Source organism: Rhinoraja longicauda, chromosome 27, assembly GCF_053455715.1.
Source record: "Rhinoraja longicauda isolate Sanriku21f chromosome 27, sRhiLon1.1, whole genome shotgun sequence".
NCBI lineage: Eukaryota > Metazoa > Chordata > Chondrichthyes > Rajiformes > Arhynchobatidae > Rhinoraja > Rhinoraja longicauda.
Genome location: NC_135979.1, coordinates 20,660,284 through 20,676,681, shown reverse-complemented (window position 1 = coordinate 20,676,681; position 16,398 = coordinate 20,660,284). Strand labels below are relative to the sequence as shown.

Below are 16,398 nucleotides of genomic sequence, written 5' to 3'. Positions count from 1 at the left end.
AAGAAAGGTCTCCACCCAAAATGTCACCCATGCCTTCTCTCCAGAGATGCTGCCTGTCCCATTGAGTTACTCCAGCATTTTGTGTATGTCTCTTTTTTTCTCCCTGGTTGTTCCAAAATGCAAATATATATATATTTTTTAATCTTGCCTCGATTTGTTGGTAATTTTTGTTTTGTCATTAGCTCCTTACTGTAGCCCACCGAGCCCCCCAAGGCATGGAACTGTTCACACTCAAACAGTAGGATTCCCTGGCAGCACAGTGCGATTCAACTGTGACCCTGGTTATCGATTGATCGGACAAGGTATTGCAACGTGTACCAGGTTCCCCCAAGGTTTTTACAACTGGAATACCATACCTCCTCTTTGTCAAGGTAAGAAAATGAATGTCTGCCGTGTACAGGTACTCATACAGTATTCATTTGTTGAATTGAATTTTAACAATTCTAAATGGAACTAAAAGGAAAATCTAGCTTGATCTGAATTTGGCATTTGACAAGTTCTCAATCAATATATATATTTATATATATATATATAGGGTTTGCTTTGAAATGATGTTAGACAATAGACAATAGGTGCAGGAGTAGGCCATTCGGCGCTTCGAGCCAGCACCGCCATTCAATGTGATCATGGCTGATCATCCACAATCAGTACCCCGTTCCTGCCCTCTCCCCATACCACCTGACTCCGCTATCATTAAGAGCTCTTTCTAATTCTCTCTTGAAAGCATCCAGAGAATTGGCCTCCACTGCCTTCTGAGGCAGAGAATTCCATAGATTTACAACTCTCTGAGTAAAAACATTTTTCCTCATCTCCGTTCTAAATGGCCTACCACTTATTCTTAAACTGTGGCCCCTGGTTCTGGACTCCCCCAACACTGGGAACATGTTTCCTGCCTCTAACGTGTCCAATCCCTTAATTATCTTATATATTTATATATCCCTTGATTCCATCAGCCCTAAGAGCTAAATCTAACACTCTTAAAAACAAATTAATGGCCACTCTATCAATTGTATCAATTGTATCAATTGTTCAATTGTTCTGAGTATTCAATGAAAATCACCCCAAATTACAATGGACGGGAGTTTCTTCTGAGGGTGTAATCAGTAAAATAAATCCAAAGTATATTGAACACAAGTCACACCCATTTTCTGTACAAGTTTTGTAGCAGTCTCTGCCAACTTTTCTAATTGCCAGCATGCCAGCATTTTAAGTGCATGTAGGCAGTCCCGGGTTTTGTAAGGCTAATTAATGCACCATAAGCTGAATTTCTTGTAAATCAAAATGAACAATTTCCCCGACATACACTTCTTATAATTCCTTCATTTCACCAAATGACTTCCATGTTCACTCAAACACCAACCATAATTAAACCAATGGAACATAGACTGTCTCCACTTCCTAAAGAATAGCATGAATCTTTTAAATATTATTTATTGAGCATCTTAAAAATTGAAAGGAGAATCGCCTGAAGTCAGATGACCATAAATCAGATCTTCCTTAACTCGGGTAACCCCTGCACTTGTAATTGGTTTGTGACTTTGAGGAGACCAAAGGAGACTTAAAATTCCAGAGATGTACACCATAACTGTGTACAGCTGGATAGAGCTGGATAAGAGCTGGATAGAGCTCTTAAGGATAGCGGAGTCAGGGGGTATGGGGAGAAGGCAGGAACGGGGTACTGATTGAGAATGATCAGCCATGATCACATTGAATGGCGGTGCTGGCTCGAAGGGCCGAATGGCCTCCTCCTGCACTTATTGTCTATTGTCTATTGTCTATAACGTTTTGGCTGAGAACGTTTACTCTCATCGTGAGGTTGGAAACTATAAGGCAAGAAACACTGTCCTCTCCATCCTGAAAATATTTTGTAATGTATTTTAAGTGGCACTCTGGATATTAGGCTGTTAATGCACAGCCCTTTTGAACTAGTTGTTGGAGGAACACCGCAAGCTGCACAAATGCCACAGCTGACTGCTGGTGAAGTGATGGAAACTCAAATTCTCTGCTGACAGTGCCCCGTGCATCCAAAGTTCTGGGTGCATTGTGAACAACTCACCTAAACAAGTGCAATTGGTGAAAATATGCCTTTTTTAAAAATTGGTGTGAGTCCAATTTTACGGACATAAATTTTTTCAACCAAAATCAAATATTTGAACACACGATAATTATGGCTGCAGTCTACCTGTGCTCTGATTTGATTGCACTCGGATTATGCTATTATCCAAATGCAACTCATAAATTGTGGCATTACATTAAACATTATTTTGCAGCATGGTGTTAACCAATGTTTTCTCAATTTTGTGTATTGTTTTATCTGTTATATTACTTACCTTTGAAGATACAATGTTAGCAGGTTGTGATATAATGAGCTCAAATAGCATAACATGTTTTTATCACTGTGTTCTCTATTCTGTAGTTCATTTTGTACGCTCTTTTTAGTGACTCTCATGCCGAGTGTCATTCACTGCCAGTCACGTCCAATTCCCAATTTTAGCTTGATGATTCATAGCACAAGCTTCCTCCCCCCTCCCCCCCCCCCCCCCCCCCCCGAGTGCTTTATCTTAATCCTACACCTCCTCCTATTTCAAATAGAGTCTTCCACGTTTAAAATAGTAAACGTGTTTCTTCGACAGGATGAGGCAACGCGCTTGTCCCTGCACAATGTTATGATTGTGTGTCTATTTGTAGTGCAGCAGCAGTGTAAATTCTTCGTGAAGATGTTAATGCCGGTGCACAGTGTATCTCGGTTAAAGCTGCCAGATGTTCATTTTCAGCCATTTCTTGTGGCGTCCCAAAAGCTCCAAGAAATGGAACGGTCTTCGGGAGAGAGTACACTCTCGGAACGAGAGCCATCTATCAGTGCAATGAAGGCTACAGATTGCAGTCTGGTGAACTATCAACAGCTGTCTGCCAGGAAGATAGGAAATGGAGCAACAGTGACAGGCCAGCACTCTGTGTGGGTGAGTGTGCTATTGTATATTGCATTTAATTGCCTTATGATAAGGAGTCAAGGCATGAAAGAAGGAGAAACTCATACTGGTGGGAATTCCAGAGGACGGGAGATCTGATTGGATGGGATTTCAATTTATTATGCCTTTTTTGTTTCAGGATTGCTCTGCCTTGTTTTGGAGTAACTTTCTCACTTATTCCACAAGGGTGATGTTTCCATAGATGTTACCATTCAAAAAAATGTCATCTAGATATCTTCACGATGCCCAAGAAGGATGGATAACAGAATTATTATGCTGGAGACAATGATGGAACTTTGAGTTTGGAGGTCTATATGCACTCCCTACAATAAATTAGAGATAGAAGATGGGGCTAAGGGTTTTGCTCATCTGGGAGAGGCATAGATCCAATGTCAAGTCAATTTTATTTGTATAGCACATTTAAAAACAACCCACGTTGACCAAAGTGCTGTACATCAGTTCAGGTACTAAGAAACGAACATACAATGGCACACAAACATAACAGCACATACATAAACAGTTCACAGCGCCCCCTCAGAGGGCCTCAAACGCTAGGGAGTAGAAATGGGTTTTCTAAATGGATCAAATAGAAATGGGTCAAATACTGTAACCCCTTCCTTAGCATTGTCTACAAACCAACAAAGTGGTCAATGGAATGTTGTATTTTTCCTAAGGAGCTTGGTGCAATGGTATGGATATCATACTGCAGGTATATAGATTTCTGTTAAGGACCCAAATTCATTTTGTAGCTCAGTGCCTCAGAAAGGATATGTATTCACAATTTGGAATGCAAATTCAACAGAAACACCGAGCTCGGTGGTGTAGTGGTAGAGCCACTGCCTTACAGTGCCAGAGACCTGGGTTCGATCCTGATAAGGAGTGCTTACTGTACGCAGTTTGTACATTCTCCCCGTGGCCTCCATGGGTTTACTCCAAGATCATCTGTTTCCTTCAACTCTCCAAAGACATACAGGTTTGTAGCTTGATTGGCTGGGTATAAATGCAAAATTGTCCCTAGTGTGTGTAGGACAATGTAAGTGTGCGAGGATCACTGGTCGCTGCGGACTCGGTGGAACTGAAGGGCCTGTTTCCACGCTGTATCTCTAAACTAAATTAAACTAAACTAAAAGCTAAAGTAGTTGAATTATGGGGGCAAGTGGCATTGACTTGGGTTGCATTTCAAAGATAAATTGTTGATTAAAAGAGATGACAGGGTAGATCGATAAAAAATACTGTTAATAAATTCATTTTGAATGGGCAAATACAGCAATGTCCAGTCAATTAATAATCCAGGAAAATAACCATTAATCAATGCAAAATAGTCTTTCAGCAGTCATTTTTCACCAAGAGTTTTGCATAAAGGTTTACTCTAATCACCGTATCTTTTATCAACCTTGATACATCAGCATCCTTTATTCACAAGGTTAGTTAGAAAAATCTCATCATTCTGTCTTAAGTTGATATGTTTTGGCGAGTTTTGTTCTGACCTACTTACCCAGGTGAAGGATGGCTGTGCTCAGAGTGGAGCCATTTGCTCCACTCCTGTCTTCATCAATCACTTCCTGATCGGTGCAGCATACATCATGAAACCTTGTTCATCTATGCCAGATGTCTTGGCTACAATAGAATATAAAATCCATGCTTTAAATGTTCATCTTTCACAGCATGTACATGATTCCATCAAAAGACAATTAATTCTGAGTTATAAACTGAGATCATAAATATGATGGCACAGTGCCATGGCTTGTAGAGTTGCTGCCTCATATCGTCAGAGTCCTGGGTTCAACTTTGATGTCAGCTGCTGTCTGTGTGGAGTTTGCACATTCTGCCTGTTGTTGTGTGGGTTTCCTCTGTGTGCTCCAATTTTATCCAACATTGAGGGTTGGTAGATTAATTGGCCATTATAAATTCTCCCTTTTGTAGAGGCGGGTGGGGAATCTGAGGGGAATTGATAACAATATGGAGAGAATACATTTGGATTAGATTAGGTTAGTGTTGGATTAGTACAAATGATGAAACATTGAGGTTGGAGGTCTGTGTGCACTCCCTGCAATAAGTTGGAGGAAGGAGATGGTCAGTGTGCACAGTGGGCCAATAGGACTGTTTCCAAGTGGTATCTCTGTCTCTCTCCAAATATCTGCAGTGTTTGACCTTACCAGGAGCTGAACAGAGCCTACCCAGTTGTTTTCATGTTTTGAACGCTAAAGAAGGCTTTCATTCAACCATTAGTGTAGATTGGAAAAATACTCATGCAATTGAGGTGGAAGCATCACTCAAATGTATCCCCAAAAGCCTTCAATGTGTGCAAAGTAAAGAAACTAGAGTCATTGAATTCTAAGCAAAGTCTACACAAATATTTTGCAGATAGACCAGATGAATGTGTGGCCGGTGAAATGGTGCAGAAGACGGGGCTTTAGATTTCTGAGGCATCGAAAGCATTTCAGGGACAGAAAGACCCAGTGTATGATGGTCAGGTTGCAAGTCAGCAGAGCTGGGAACCTTGCAAAATAATTTTCTCGTGTTATTGGAAAGTGTTTAAATGAGCTTAGCAAGGAAATTGGGCATGAAACAGAGCAAGCTTGGGAAGTCAGAGTGTTAGTAAGCATAACAAATAGATACCGTTAAAGACCAAAGAATCAGAATCAGGATAATCAGAATCAGAATAACCTTTATTGTCATCCAAAAAAACAAGTCTTTTGGACGAAATTCCGTTACCCACAGTCCAACAATAGACAATAGACAATAGGTGCAGGAGTAGGCCATTCGGCCCTTCGAGCCAGCACCGCCATTCAATGTGATCATGGCTGATCATTCTCAATCAGTACCCCGTTCCTGCTTTCTCCCCATACCCCCTGACTCCGCTATCCTTAAGAGCTCTATCTAGCTCTCTCTTGAATGTATTCAGAGAATTGGCCTCCACTGCCCTTTGAGGCAGAGAATTCCACAGATTCACAACTCTCTGACTGAAAAAGTTTTTCCTCATCTCTGTTCCAAATGGCCTACCCCTTATTCTTAAACTGTGGCCCCTGGTTCTGGACTCCCCCAACATTGGGAACATGTTTCCTGCCTCTAATGTGTCCAACCCCTTAATAATCTTATACGTTTCGATAAGATACAATAAGATTTCAATAAGAGCAATAAAAATAAGCAATAATGCACACAATCATAAACCAACACACAAAAAAAAAAAAACATCCATCACAGTGAGTCTCCTCCAGTCACCTCCTCACTGTGATGGAAGGCCAGAATGTTTTTTCTCTTCCCCTGCCGTCTTCTCCCGCAGTCAGGCTGTTGAAGTTGCCACGTCGGGGCGGTCAGGGCGGTCGGGGCTCCCGACATTGAAGCCCCCGTCAGGCGGAGAAAATCCCGCGGTCTGTTCCAGGATCATAGTACAAAAAAAAAGTTAAAATGGCAAAATTTAGGAAGCTGTATCAGAATGGTTACAACAGTTGCAACAAGGTAAATGGGATAAATAGAAGTACACAGGATAAATAGGCTGAAGAAGACTCCTGACCCGAAATGTCACTATTCATGTTCTCCAGAGATGCTGCCTGACCCATTGACTTTGTGTCTTTTTTTGTGAGCAGCATCTTCAGTTCCTTGTGTCTCTAGATGTATATGGGTATGATCTCATTGCTATTATGGAAATGTGATAACCAAAGCTGGGATGTATTATTCCAATGTATTTAGGAAGCGGGCAAAAAAGTAAAAGGATTCACTTGCACTTCTTCAACCTAATACACTGAATTTGGTAGACACAAAATGCTGGAAAAACTCAGTGGGTCAGGCAGCATCTCTGGAATAGGAATAGGTGACGTTTTGGGTCGGATCCTTCTGAAGAAGGGTTCTGACCCAAAACATCATGTATTCCTTTTCTCCAGAGATGTTGCCTGACTCAGTGAATTACTCCAGCATTGGGTGACTGCCTGCGGTATAAACCACCATCTGAAGTTCCTTCCTACACGTGCTGAATTTGGTGTTCACAATATGGCCTTTACATCGGAGAGACCAAATGCAGACTGGGTGTTTGGTTTACAGAGCATCTGCACTCACTCCTCAAGGGTGACCTAGAGCTTCTGGTAGTCTGCCAGTATAATTCATCATTCCCCTCCAACCTTGATCTCTCTTGCACTGTTGTACAAGGTCCAAAGAAAGCTTGAGGAACAATACTTCATCCTCCATCTGGACATGGTGCACCTGCAGAGACGATACTGAATTCTTCAACTTTAGGTAGCTCACACATTCTACTGGAATCAATAACTGGCCTTTTGCGCATATGGTAATTTTGTCTCCGTTTTTCCTATTTGCTTTTATTTTACATATTCTGCCGGGCAATCTTATCAATAGCGATACATTTGCACAAATAAAGAAGTGTAATCTGATTTTCACTTCCACATTAAATTATTGGATCTCACCCAGTCTTAGAAACTACCTGAGTTCCACCCGTTCCCTTCCCCACCTTATTTTCTAATTATAGAACCTTGTTTTTCCTTTACTTTCTTCTGCTAAAGGGTCAAGGACCTGAAACAGAAACTGCTTCTTTTTCTGCAGATGCTGCTTGACTCAATGAGTGTTTCTGGCCTTTTCTGGGTTTTATTTTCAGACGTCCCACATCTGCACAATGTTTTGCTATCCAAAAAGGAAAAGGGGTTGGTTCAGCACCATATTGGAAGGAGTAGTTCAGTGCATTGATAACAAATAATCTTGGCTTGACAGAACATAACATAGAATTTAACTTATAGGTTGAGCTAAGAAATAATAAAGAGCACAAAACAATGGTGTGAGTTATTATAAGCCATCCAATTGTAATTGTAATAGTGGGTATAGTGTAAATCGGGAAATTAATGAAGTGTGTAACAGGCGTAATGCAGTAATCATGATTGACTTTAACCTGTGTGTAGACTGGAGAATCAAATTTGTTGTAACATAGTGGAAGATGAATTCATGGAATGTATATGAGATCATTTTTCAGTCAATAGGATCAAGTGTTTTTCATGAGGAGTTTCGGGAACTGAGGAGCCCGCGAAAGAAGGAAATCAGGAGAGCAAAAAGGGAGCAGGATAAGATTAAGGAAGATCTGGCAGATAATATTAAGGAAAATCCAAAGAGATTTTGGACATTAACGGGAAATGGGTAACCATTGAGAGAATAGGACCTACTCAGGAATCGAAGTGGTCACCTCCGTGTGGAGTCACAGGAGATTGGCAAGGTCCTCATTCAGCATTTCTCCTCTGTTTTTACCGTGCAAAAAAAACATGAAGACTGGGGAACTTGGGATAGTCAATGCGAGTGGCTTGAGGGCAGTCAGTATGACAGTGGAGGAGGTGCTGAATGTCCTAACGCGTATGAAGGTAGACCAATATGTGTAGGAAAATAACTGCAGATGCTGGTTCACATCGAAGGTAGTGTGGCGCGTCGAAAGAGGCCCGAAATAAAGGCGAGGAGCCGGGTATTTCGGGAGGTTTGGTTTTATTACAGTTATCAGATCTGATAAAGACACAAAATGCTGGAGTAACTCAGTGGGTCAGGCAGCAACTCAGGAGAGAAGGAATCGGTGACGTTTTGGATCGAGACCCTCTTCAGACCAAGGTACAGTGATAAGCTTTGTTTTGCATGCAATCTAAACGGATCAGACCTATAGATCATCAGTCTGACCCAAAACATTACCTGTCCATGTTGTTCGGGAAGGTCGTCTCACCTGTGAGTAACTCCAGCACTTTGTGTCTTTATCAGATATACCATACAATCAGTTCAAACTCAAGTACAGTCGATAGAGCAAAGGGAAAGATACAGAGTGCAGAATATGGTTCTCAGCATTGTAGCGTATCAATTCCATAGACAAAGTCCAATATCCTCAATGGGGTAAAGGTGAATCGAACCGTACCCTCGATTATTGATGACCCATTCAGAAGCCTGATAACAGAGGAAAGAAGCTGAGCTGAGTCTGGTGATGCATGCTATTAGCCTATGTGTTTTCTGCCAGACAGGGGTAGGGAGAAGAATGACACGGGTAGGACAAGCCTTTGATTATGTTGGCTGCTCTTCCAAGGCAGTGTAAAGTGTAGATGAAGTCAATGGTGGGAAGTCTGGTCTGTGTGATGGGCTGGACTACATCAACAACTCTGTAATTTCTTGCAGTCTTGGGCTGACCTATTCCCAAAACAAAATGTGATACAGCCTGACTCTGCTTTCTGTGGTGCATCAGTAGAAGTTTGTAAGAGTCACTGGAGACATGCTGAACTTCCTCAGTCTCCTCAGGAAGTGGAGACATTGGTGTGTCCTCTTGGCTGATACATCAACGTGGTCAGTCCACGACAGATCGTTGGGAATATTAACAGCAAGGAACTTGAAGCTCTCAACCATTTCCACTTCAGCACCATCGGTGCTGATTGGGGCATTGATTTAATTCAGTATATTACTGGAGTTTAAGGAAATCACGGAAAATGGAGATAGAAAATGCCACTTTTTTTTAATCAAAAAAATGTATTCAATTATTTAAAAACAATATTTACAATGCAATAAAACAAAACAGAACCCCACCATCAGAATACAATACAAACAAATATACCAAATGAAACTATTATACAACTATATTACAATCCCTATCCAGGATGCAAGAAAATGACACTTCAGGCAGGTCAGTCTTGAATTTCTCAAAGGGCTGATCGGCATATTTCTACTTCTATTTCTTATGCTTTAATATCTATATGAAAAACTGATAGTTCGAAAACAACGTGTGCTCCTAAGTATTTACCAGGAAAATGCAAAACTTATTTTCCATTGTTTTTCAAGAAAACAAAACTGGTGACTGCACCTTTTCCAACGCAGCCACCCTGAACATTAAACATCAGGCCACATTTATAAACGCAAGGATAAGTGATGGATTGTTGCTTTCTCATACTTTTCCCATTTTAAGAGACATTTTGCATGTCTTAACCAAACCCAACATTTTTTTGTTCCTCGTCCAATATATTGCACTACAGTTAAAAAGAAGAGGTATGGATTGTTCTTGAAATGATGTGACGGAACATTGTAAGTCAGATGGTCACGGTTCAGTGTCCTTTTCAATAAAGACCAAGGCCAATCAATGCATTGCAATATTTCTTTCGATTATTGTATATCATTGCAAAATATTGTAATTACATTTAGGAATGTATGACAAGGAGGTTATTCGAATTTATGATTGATCAAAATGATAACAAATCAGAAAATTGCAGCTCAGCAAGTTATGAGGTGATAATCTGCTATTGATTGCTGTTCCATGTGTATTCTTCCAGCTGTGTCGTGCCCTGAAGTCAATACTGTCCGGGTGGAGCATGGGAACTGGAAGCTGTTAAATGGAAATCCAAGTCAATATGGAGCTCAAGTGATTATCACTTGTGACCCTGGGTATTTTCTGCAAGGACTCAGGGTCATCAACTGCCAGGCTAATGGGACTTGGAGTGTCGGGCTCCAGAAGCCCAGCTGTAATAGTAAGTACAAATGGGTGCTTGCAAGTTAATGATGTAAAACAATAAACATAAAACTACTAAGCCTTCCTGCTGCAAGCATGGGTTGACTATCTGCTGTTCAAAGGTGTGTTTATTGACAGGACATGCTGCAAACATTTGTTAATATTTTTTACTGACTGGTTAATTGTTTTGGGTTGCATCGGATAATTTTTTGGGGGGCTCCTGTTGACTCAAGTTCACAACTTTACCAGTGGTGTGTGTAGGTATTCAGGGCAGATGGACTTGCTTTTGATCTATAGTGTGCACTGTAAGGAGTTTGACTAATCAACAGTCAGCCTCAGTGCTCAGGGGGTTGATAAGAGGAAATAATGCCAGGTTTGTGCCTTCAAACTCCAATCCCGTTAAGCACCCTGCAAAATGTACAACAATGCCCCTTGCAAACAGTTCAACCATCCCACACAAAGAACAGGGGAATGAACTAAAGCCCTGCTATGATTGAGAAGAATCCGTCTGCATGGCTACTGCTTAGAATCCCAGAGACACTGGGGAAGTCGACACCCCGATAAATTTATTAGTCCTTTATTATTTCATCTCCTGGATGGTAGACTACGCCCCCTCATCTACCCTCCGATTAAAAGGGCAAGAAAGTCACGGGAACTGAAAAGTTGCTTGTGATAAGTGGTGTGCAGTGGTGGGTAAGGAAATCCGTGGACCAGTAAAGATCAAGGACGAGGTTGTACAGGATTGTGAGAAACAGAGCTATTCCTCAGATCCCTACTGTAAATTTCATAGGGCAGCAAAGCTGGTACTATATCGTACGTTGCTTCTACAACAGGTTTATGGAATTCTATCAGGGCAGCATGTTGGTGCTCATTGTTCCAGGCTCAATCCTGAGCCCACGTGCTGTCTGTGTGAAATTTGTACGTTTTCATTGTTGATGTCAGAAGTTCACAAGTCATAGGAGCAGAATGAGGCCATTCGGCCCATCAGGTCTACTCCGCCATTCAATCATGGCTGATCTATCTTTCCCTTTCAACCCCATTCTCCTGCCTTTTGCGTTCTCCCATGACCACATAGGTTTTCCCCGTGTGATCCAAATGTACAGGTGCGTAGGTTATTGGGCTTTAGAAAAGATTGTAAACTGTCCCTGGTGTGTAGGATAGTGCTACTGTACAGGGATCGCTGGTTGGCACAGACTCAGTGGGATCTCTAAACTAAACTAAATTATTGACTTTGGTTGATTTTTGAAGTCCTTTCATTTACTGTTGATCTTTTATTGTTTATTCCCCATATTGACCGTTGGTCACCTCAGCAAGCAATCTGTTTGAGAAGGAGTTTACTGATGGTGACTATGCAAGGTAGCATATTGATTGAGTTAATTGTAGCTTTGTTTATTGACATACCCCAGTTGATATTGACCTAAATCTCGTGCAAGGTCAGGCTCAGAAGCCTCATCATCTAATTCTATGACAGTATAATGCTATGGCATTTCTTTAGTTGGTGCATCGGATAGCACTGCTGGAGTCAGTCCTGGTTTCCAATGCCACCCATCTTGAGTTTGCATTTATTCTCTGTGCCCGCTTGTGTTTCCCCCCGGTATTCAAGTTACCTCCCACATCTCATAAGATTTGTGGGTTCATTAGGTGATTGTAGGAGATGGTAATTGATACGCGAGAGATAAACCGTACAGACAATAAATGGCGGAATGGAGAGGCAATGTGGATGTGATGTGGCAAATAGCTGCCACCTCTGTCATAAGTAATTGAGCAAATAATATGAGAGAAGTATTTAGTCCAAATATCTATGGAGATTAAAAAGGGAAAGAAAAGGATTTAAAAATGTATACTTAATCTCTTTAACAGTTTAAAAAATGTGAAGTAGGGATTTATTATCTGCTATACTACTCCTTGGGAAAACAAAATGTTATTCGCAGGTGAAAGTATGGGGGTGAAGATAAATCCAGTTAAGTTATAGCTACTTTCAAAATGTTTTGAAACTCCTCAGTTATTTAGAGGAGAAAGGAGAAGGGTCTCGACCCGAAACGTCACCCATTCCTTCTCTCCCGAGATGCTGCCTGACCTGCTGAGTTACTCCAGCATTTTGTGAATAAATCGATTTGTACCAGCATCCGCAGTTATTTTCTTATAGAGGAGAAAGGAGATGAGTAGGAATTTCTTTAGTCAATAGACAATAGACAATAGGTGCAGGAGTAGGCCATTCGGCCCTTCGAGCCAGCACTGCCGTTCAATGTGATCATGGCTGATCATTCTCAATCAGTACCCTGTTCCTGCCTTCTCCCCATACCCCCGACTCCGCTATCCTTAAGAGCTCTATCCAGCTCTCTCTTGAAGGCACAAAACTCTTGAAGTCGAAGGGTGTTGAATCTGTGGAATTAATTGCCACCGACAGCTGTGGGGGCTGTCAATGGATATTTTTAAGGTGGAAATTGACAGATTCTTAATGAGTGATGGTGTCACGGGTTATGGGGAGAAAGCAGGAGAATGGGGTTGAGAGGGAAAGTTAGATCAGCCATGATTGAATGGCGGAGTGGTCTTGATGGGCCGAAAGGCCTAATTCTGCTCCAAGAACTAATTAACTTATTTATGCATTTTTCTTAGGATTTACAATAATCAAATTGTTTGAAGTATTAAACAGCAGGAGAAATTAGATATTTGTGTGTGAGGCAATGTGTGCATTATGTTAGAGCTGGTGCTGACAGTTTATGTCTTTTGACCTTTAGTTTGTAAAACACCCAAATGCCAAGTCTAACCCATGCTTCCTTTCAAGCATGCACCTCAGTGTGATATGAATCTTCACTGTCTGGCCGGTAATCACTCTCACTCACTGTTTAATCCTCTAAAAAATAATGGAATTAAATTTGGATGGCTGGTCTAATCTGCCGAGTTACTGGGTAGATTGTTGACATGAAAAATTATCTCCGTGTATTAGTTGAATATCAAGTCATTTTTTAGTTTGTTATCTCTGGACTTGACTTGCACAACCCCCTTTGGCTGACCCCCAGTTTTGTGTCTTGAAAGACTGACCTCATCCAAAATGTTCATGCTTATGTCCTAAACGACCCCTAGATCCATTCATCCATCATCAAAAGAGAAAAGCAGAGCCGTCTAGGTAGCACCTGCAGACATAGAAGCAGGTGATGGCTGTGAATGAGAGTCCTCCATCAGAAGAGCAGGCTTTAACATGCAGAGAAAATAGATAGGAGAAGAGAACAAAAGGAAACATAGGAGTGATTGAATGGTGAAAAGAATTGATTTTACGTGATAGAGGGATGGTTTAGTTTAGAGATTCATACCCACCGAGTCCATGCCAACTAATGAACAGCCATGCACTAGTTCTATCCTACACATTATGGACAACTTACAGAAGCCAATTAACCTAGAAACCTGCACGTCTTAGGAATGTGGGAGGAAACCGGAACACCCGGAGAAAACCCACACGGCAATGGAAGAATGTACAAACTCTGTACAGACAGCACCTGTGGTCAGGATCAAATCCATGTCTCTGGTGCTGTAAGGCAGCAACTCTCGTGCTGCATCACTGTGCCACAGTAGATCTGCTTCCTTGTATCTCCGGTAACCAGGATTCAATCCTAGCCTCGGGTACTGCCTATGTGGTGTTTGCATGTTCTTCCGGTGATCATGTGGGTTTCCTCCAGGTACTCTGGTACCCTTCATATCCCAAAAACATGCAAGTTGGTAGGTTAATTAGTGTGTCGATGAATGGTGAAATGTGGGAGAACAAAACAGGATTAGCACAGGGATTAATGAATGGGATTAGTAGAAATGAATACTTGATGTTCGGTGTGGACTTGGTGGGCCAGAGTCTGTTTCTGTGTTGTGTGATTCCATGACTCCAAGAGTGGTTGAAACTAATTATTCAATCTTGTAATATTATAGTAATCTCATGCGGAGAACTGGGATTTCCAGCACACGGTAATAAGATTGGAACATTAACAACATATGGGGCGACTGCTATCTTTTCCTGTAACACTGGATACACAATGGTAGGATCTCGGGTGCGGGAATGTCAGGCTAGCGGGCTGTGGAGTGGAATGCAAGTGAATTGCCTTGGTGAGTATTTGGATCCATATGTACATGTCTGATGCATGACAAAGCCTGTGAGATGTAAAGTTGCGTTGTCCTATTGATGATATTGTGTCTAATTCTACTCTCTCAGTTTTTTAAATACATGCCATTGAAACATTGCTTAATGCCTGCTTCTCAAATTTTACAATTAAGTTCATGCTTTAGTCAATGGGCTAAGGCAACTAGTCCCATGATCAATGTGGAGGAAGGAACGGCAGATGCTGGTTTACGCTGAAGGTAGTCACAAAATGCTGGAGTAACTCAGCAGGACTGGCAGCATCTCTGGAGAGAAGGAATGGGTTACGTTTCGGGGCATGATCCGAAACGTCACCCATTCCTTTTCTCCAGAGATGCTGCCTGTCCCACTGAGTTACTCCAGCATTTTGTGTCTATGTAGTTCCATGATTAAGTTGTGTAGTTACCATCAATACCTCAGCATCAAACATCTTTGCTAAACAAAATCATTGTGTTGTTATTTCAGAGAATTCATATGATGCATATGCTTTTGGACAGTACTTGGGATTAATTTTGTACCCTAACTGTAGTACCTGAGCAGCATTACAAATTTAATGTCTAGTTGCTAAATTAACTGATCTCAGTTAATACTTCACAAATTTGATATATTTTGTAACCGGTATACTCCAAAGACATACAGGTTTATAAGTTAATTGGCTTGGTAAAGTTGTAAATTGTGTCGGGTGGTGTTAGTGTGCAGGGATCGCTGGTCGGTGCGGACTCGATGGGCTGAAGGGTCTGTTTCTGAACGGTATCTCAAAACTAAACTAAACTAAACTAAAATTGTAGCACTGCCTTGAATTTACTGATCGTTACTAACATACCAATGAAGAATTTAAATTCCTATCATATAAATAGGTTTAAGTGCAGCTACATTTTCTTGGGCTTTCTGAATTTTTTCCTGACATTAAAATAGATCAAGTCATGAAGCTTACTGATTGTTGCTTCTTTGGTTTTAGCTGGTCACTGCGGGATGCCTAAGTCCATTGTCAATGGGCAGATAATTGGGGAAAATTTCAGCTATCGTGGGACAGTGGTGTACCAGTGTAACCCAGGCTTTCGCTTGATTGGAACTTCGGTTCGAGTTTGTCAGCAGGATCACAAGTGGTCAGGCCGATCACCTGTATGCGTGCGTAAGTATTGCTTCATTTAATAATCAATAGAGAATGGAAAACGACTCAGGCGAAGGTTTATCTGCTTCCAGTCACAATATCTCAAATATTTCTTCATCAGTTCATGAGATTCCTGGTTTCAATTTTTGATCAACCAAAAATGTTTTTGTCGCAAAAGGTTAGTGTGATGCTTAGCAACCGAAATCATGGTTCAATATTTAGTGGATGGATAAACGTGTCCCTGGATACTGGATATTTCTGCCAGCAAGATCAGCCCACTGGTAGTCATTCATCCCAATAATTTCCAGTTGACCCTTTAATATGGGCACCAATGAACATTTTAAGCATCACTCATTGTGAAAGTTTCTAATAGACCTTGGGTGCAACATGTTGCACGTCGCCTGTATTTGCAGGCAAAAATGAATGACCTGTTATTTTCCTGAAAGTGGATTTAGGGGATTGTAGGCCATTCACCCAAACTAATCAGAGGGCATTGCTGAGACATTGAAGCCCAGAATTTATTGAAGGACAGATTGTGATGTATGATGGTACATGGTTTTGGAGAGGACCACTGGTTTGGGCTTGTTGACAGAAGGTATCGGGGAAGACTGGCATTGATGAGGTGAGAGGACAGCAGCCACATATTGGGGAGGACCAGCGTTGGGATGTGGTGTGTGGGAAACGAGGGAATTTGAGGAGGACCAGTCCTCAGTGCATGGCATAATGATTCGGGATGAGGCACTTG

At 41.4% G+C, this 16,398-nt stretch overlaps 1 protein-coding gene across 2 annotated transcripts in view; it reads left to right on the top strand.

Annotated features, from left to right (window-relative positions):
• Positions 1–16,398, top strand: part of csmd2 (CUB and Sushi multiple domains 2) — a 1,532,573-nt gene that overhangs the window by 1,411,663 nt on the left and 104,512 nt on the right. For both annotated transcript variants that reach the window (XM_078423311.1, XM_078423310.1), the window contains 5 exons: positions 183–371; positions 2,775–2,960; positions 10,247–10,441; positions 14,338–14,511; positions 15,501–15,674. In XM_078423311.1, the coding sequence (XP_078279437.1) occupies positions 183–371; positions 2,775–2,960; positions 10,247–10,441; positions 14,338–14,511; positions 15,501–15,674 (918 nt within the window). The remainder of the gene's footprint in view (positions 1–182; positions 372–2,774; positions 2,961–10,246; positions 10,442–14,337; positions 14,512–15,500; positions 15,675–16,398) is intronic.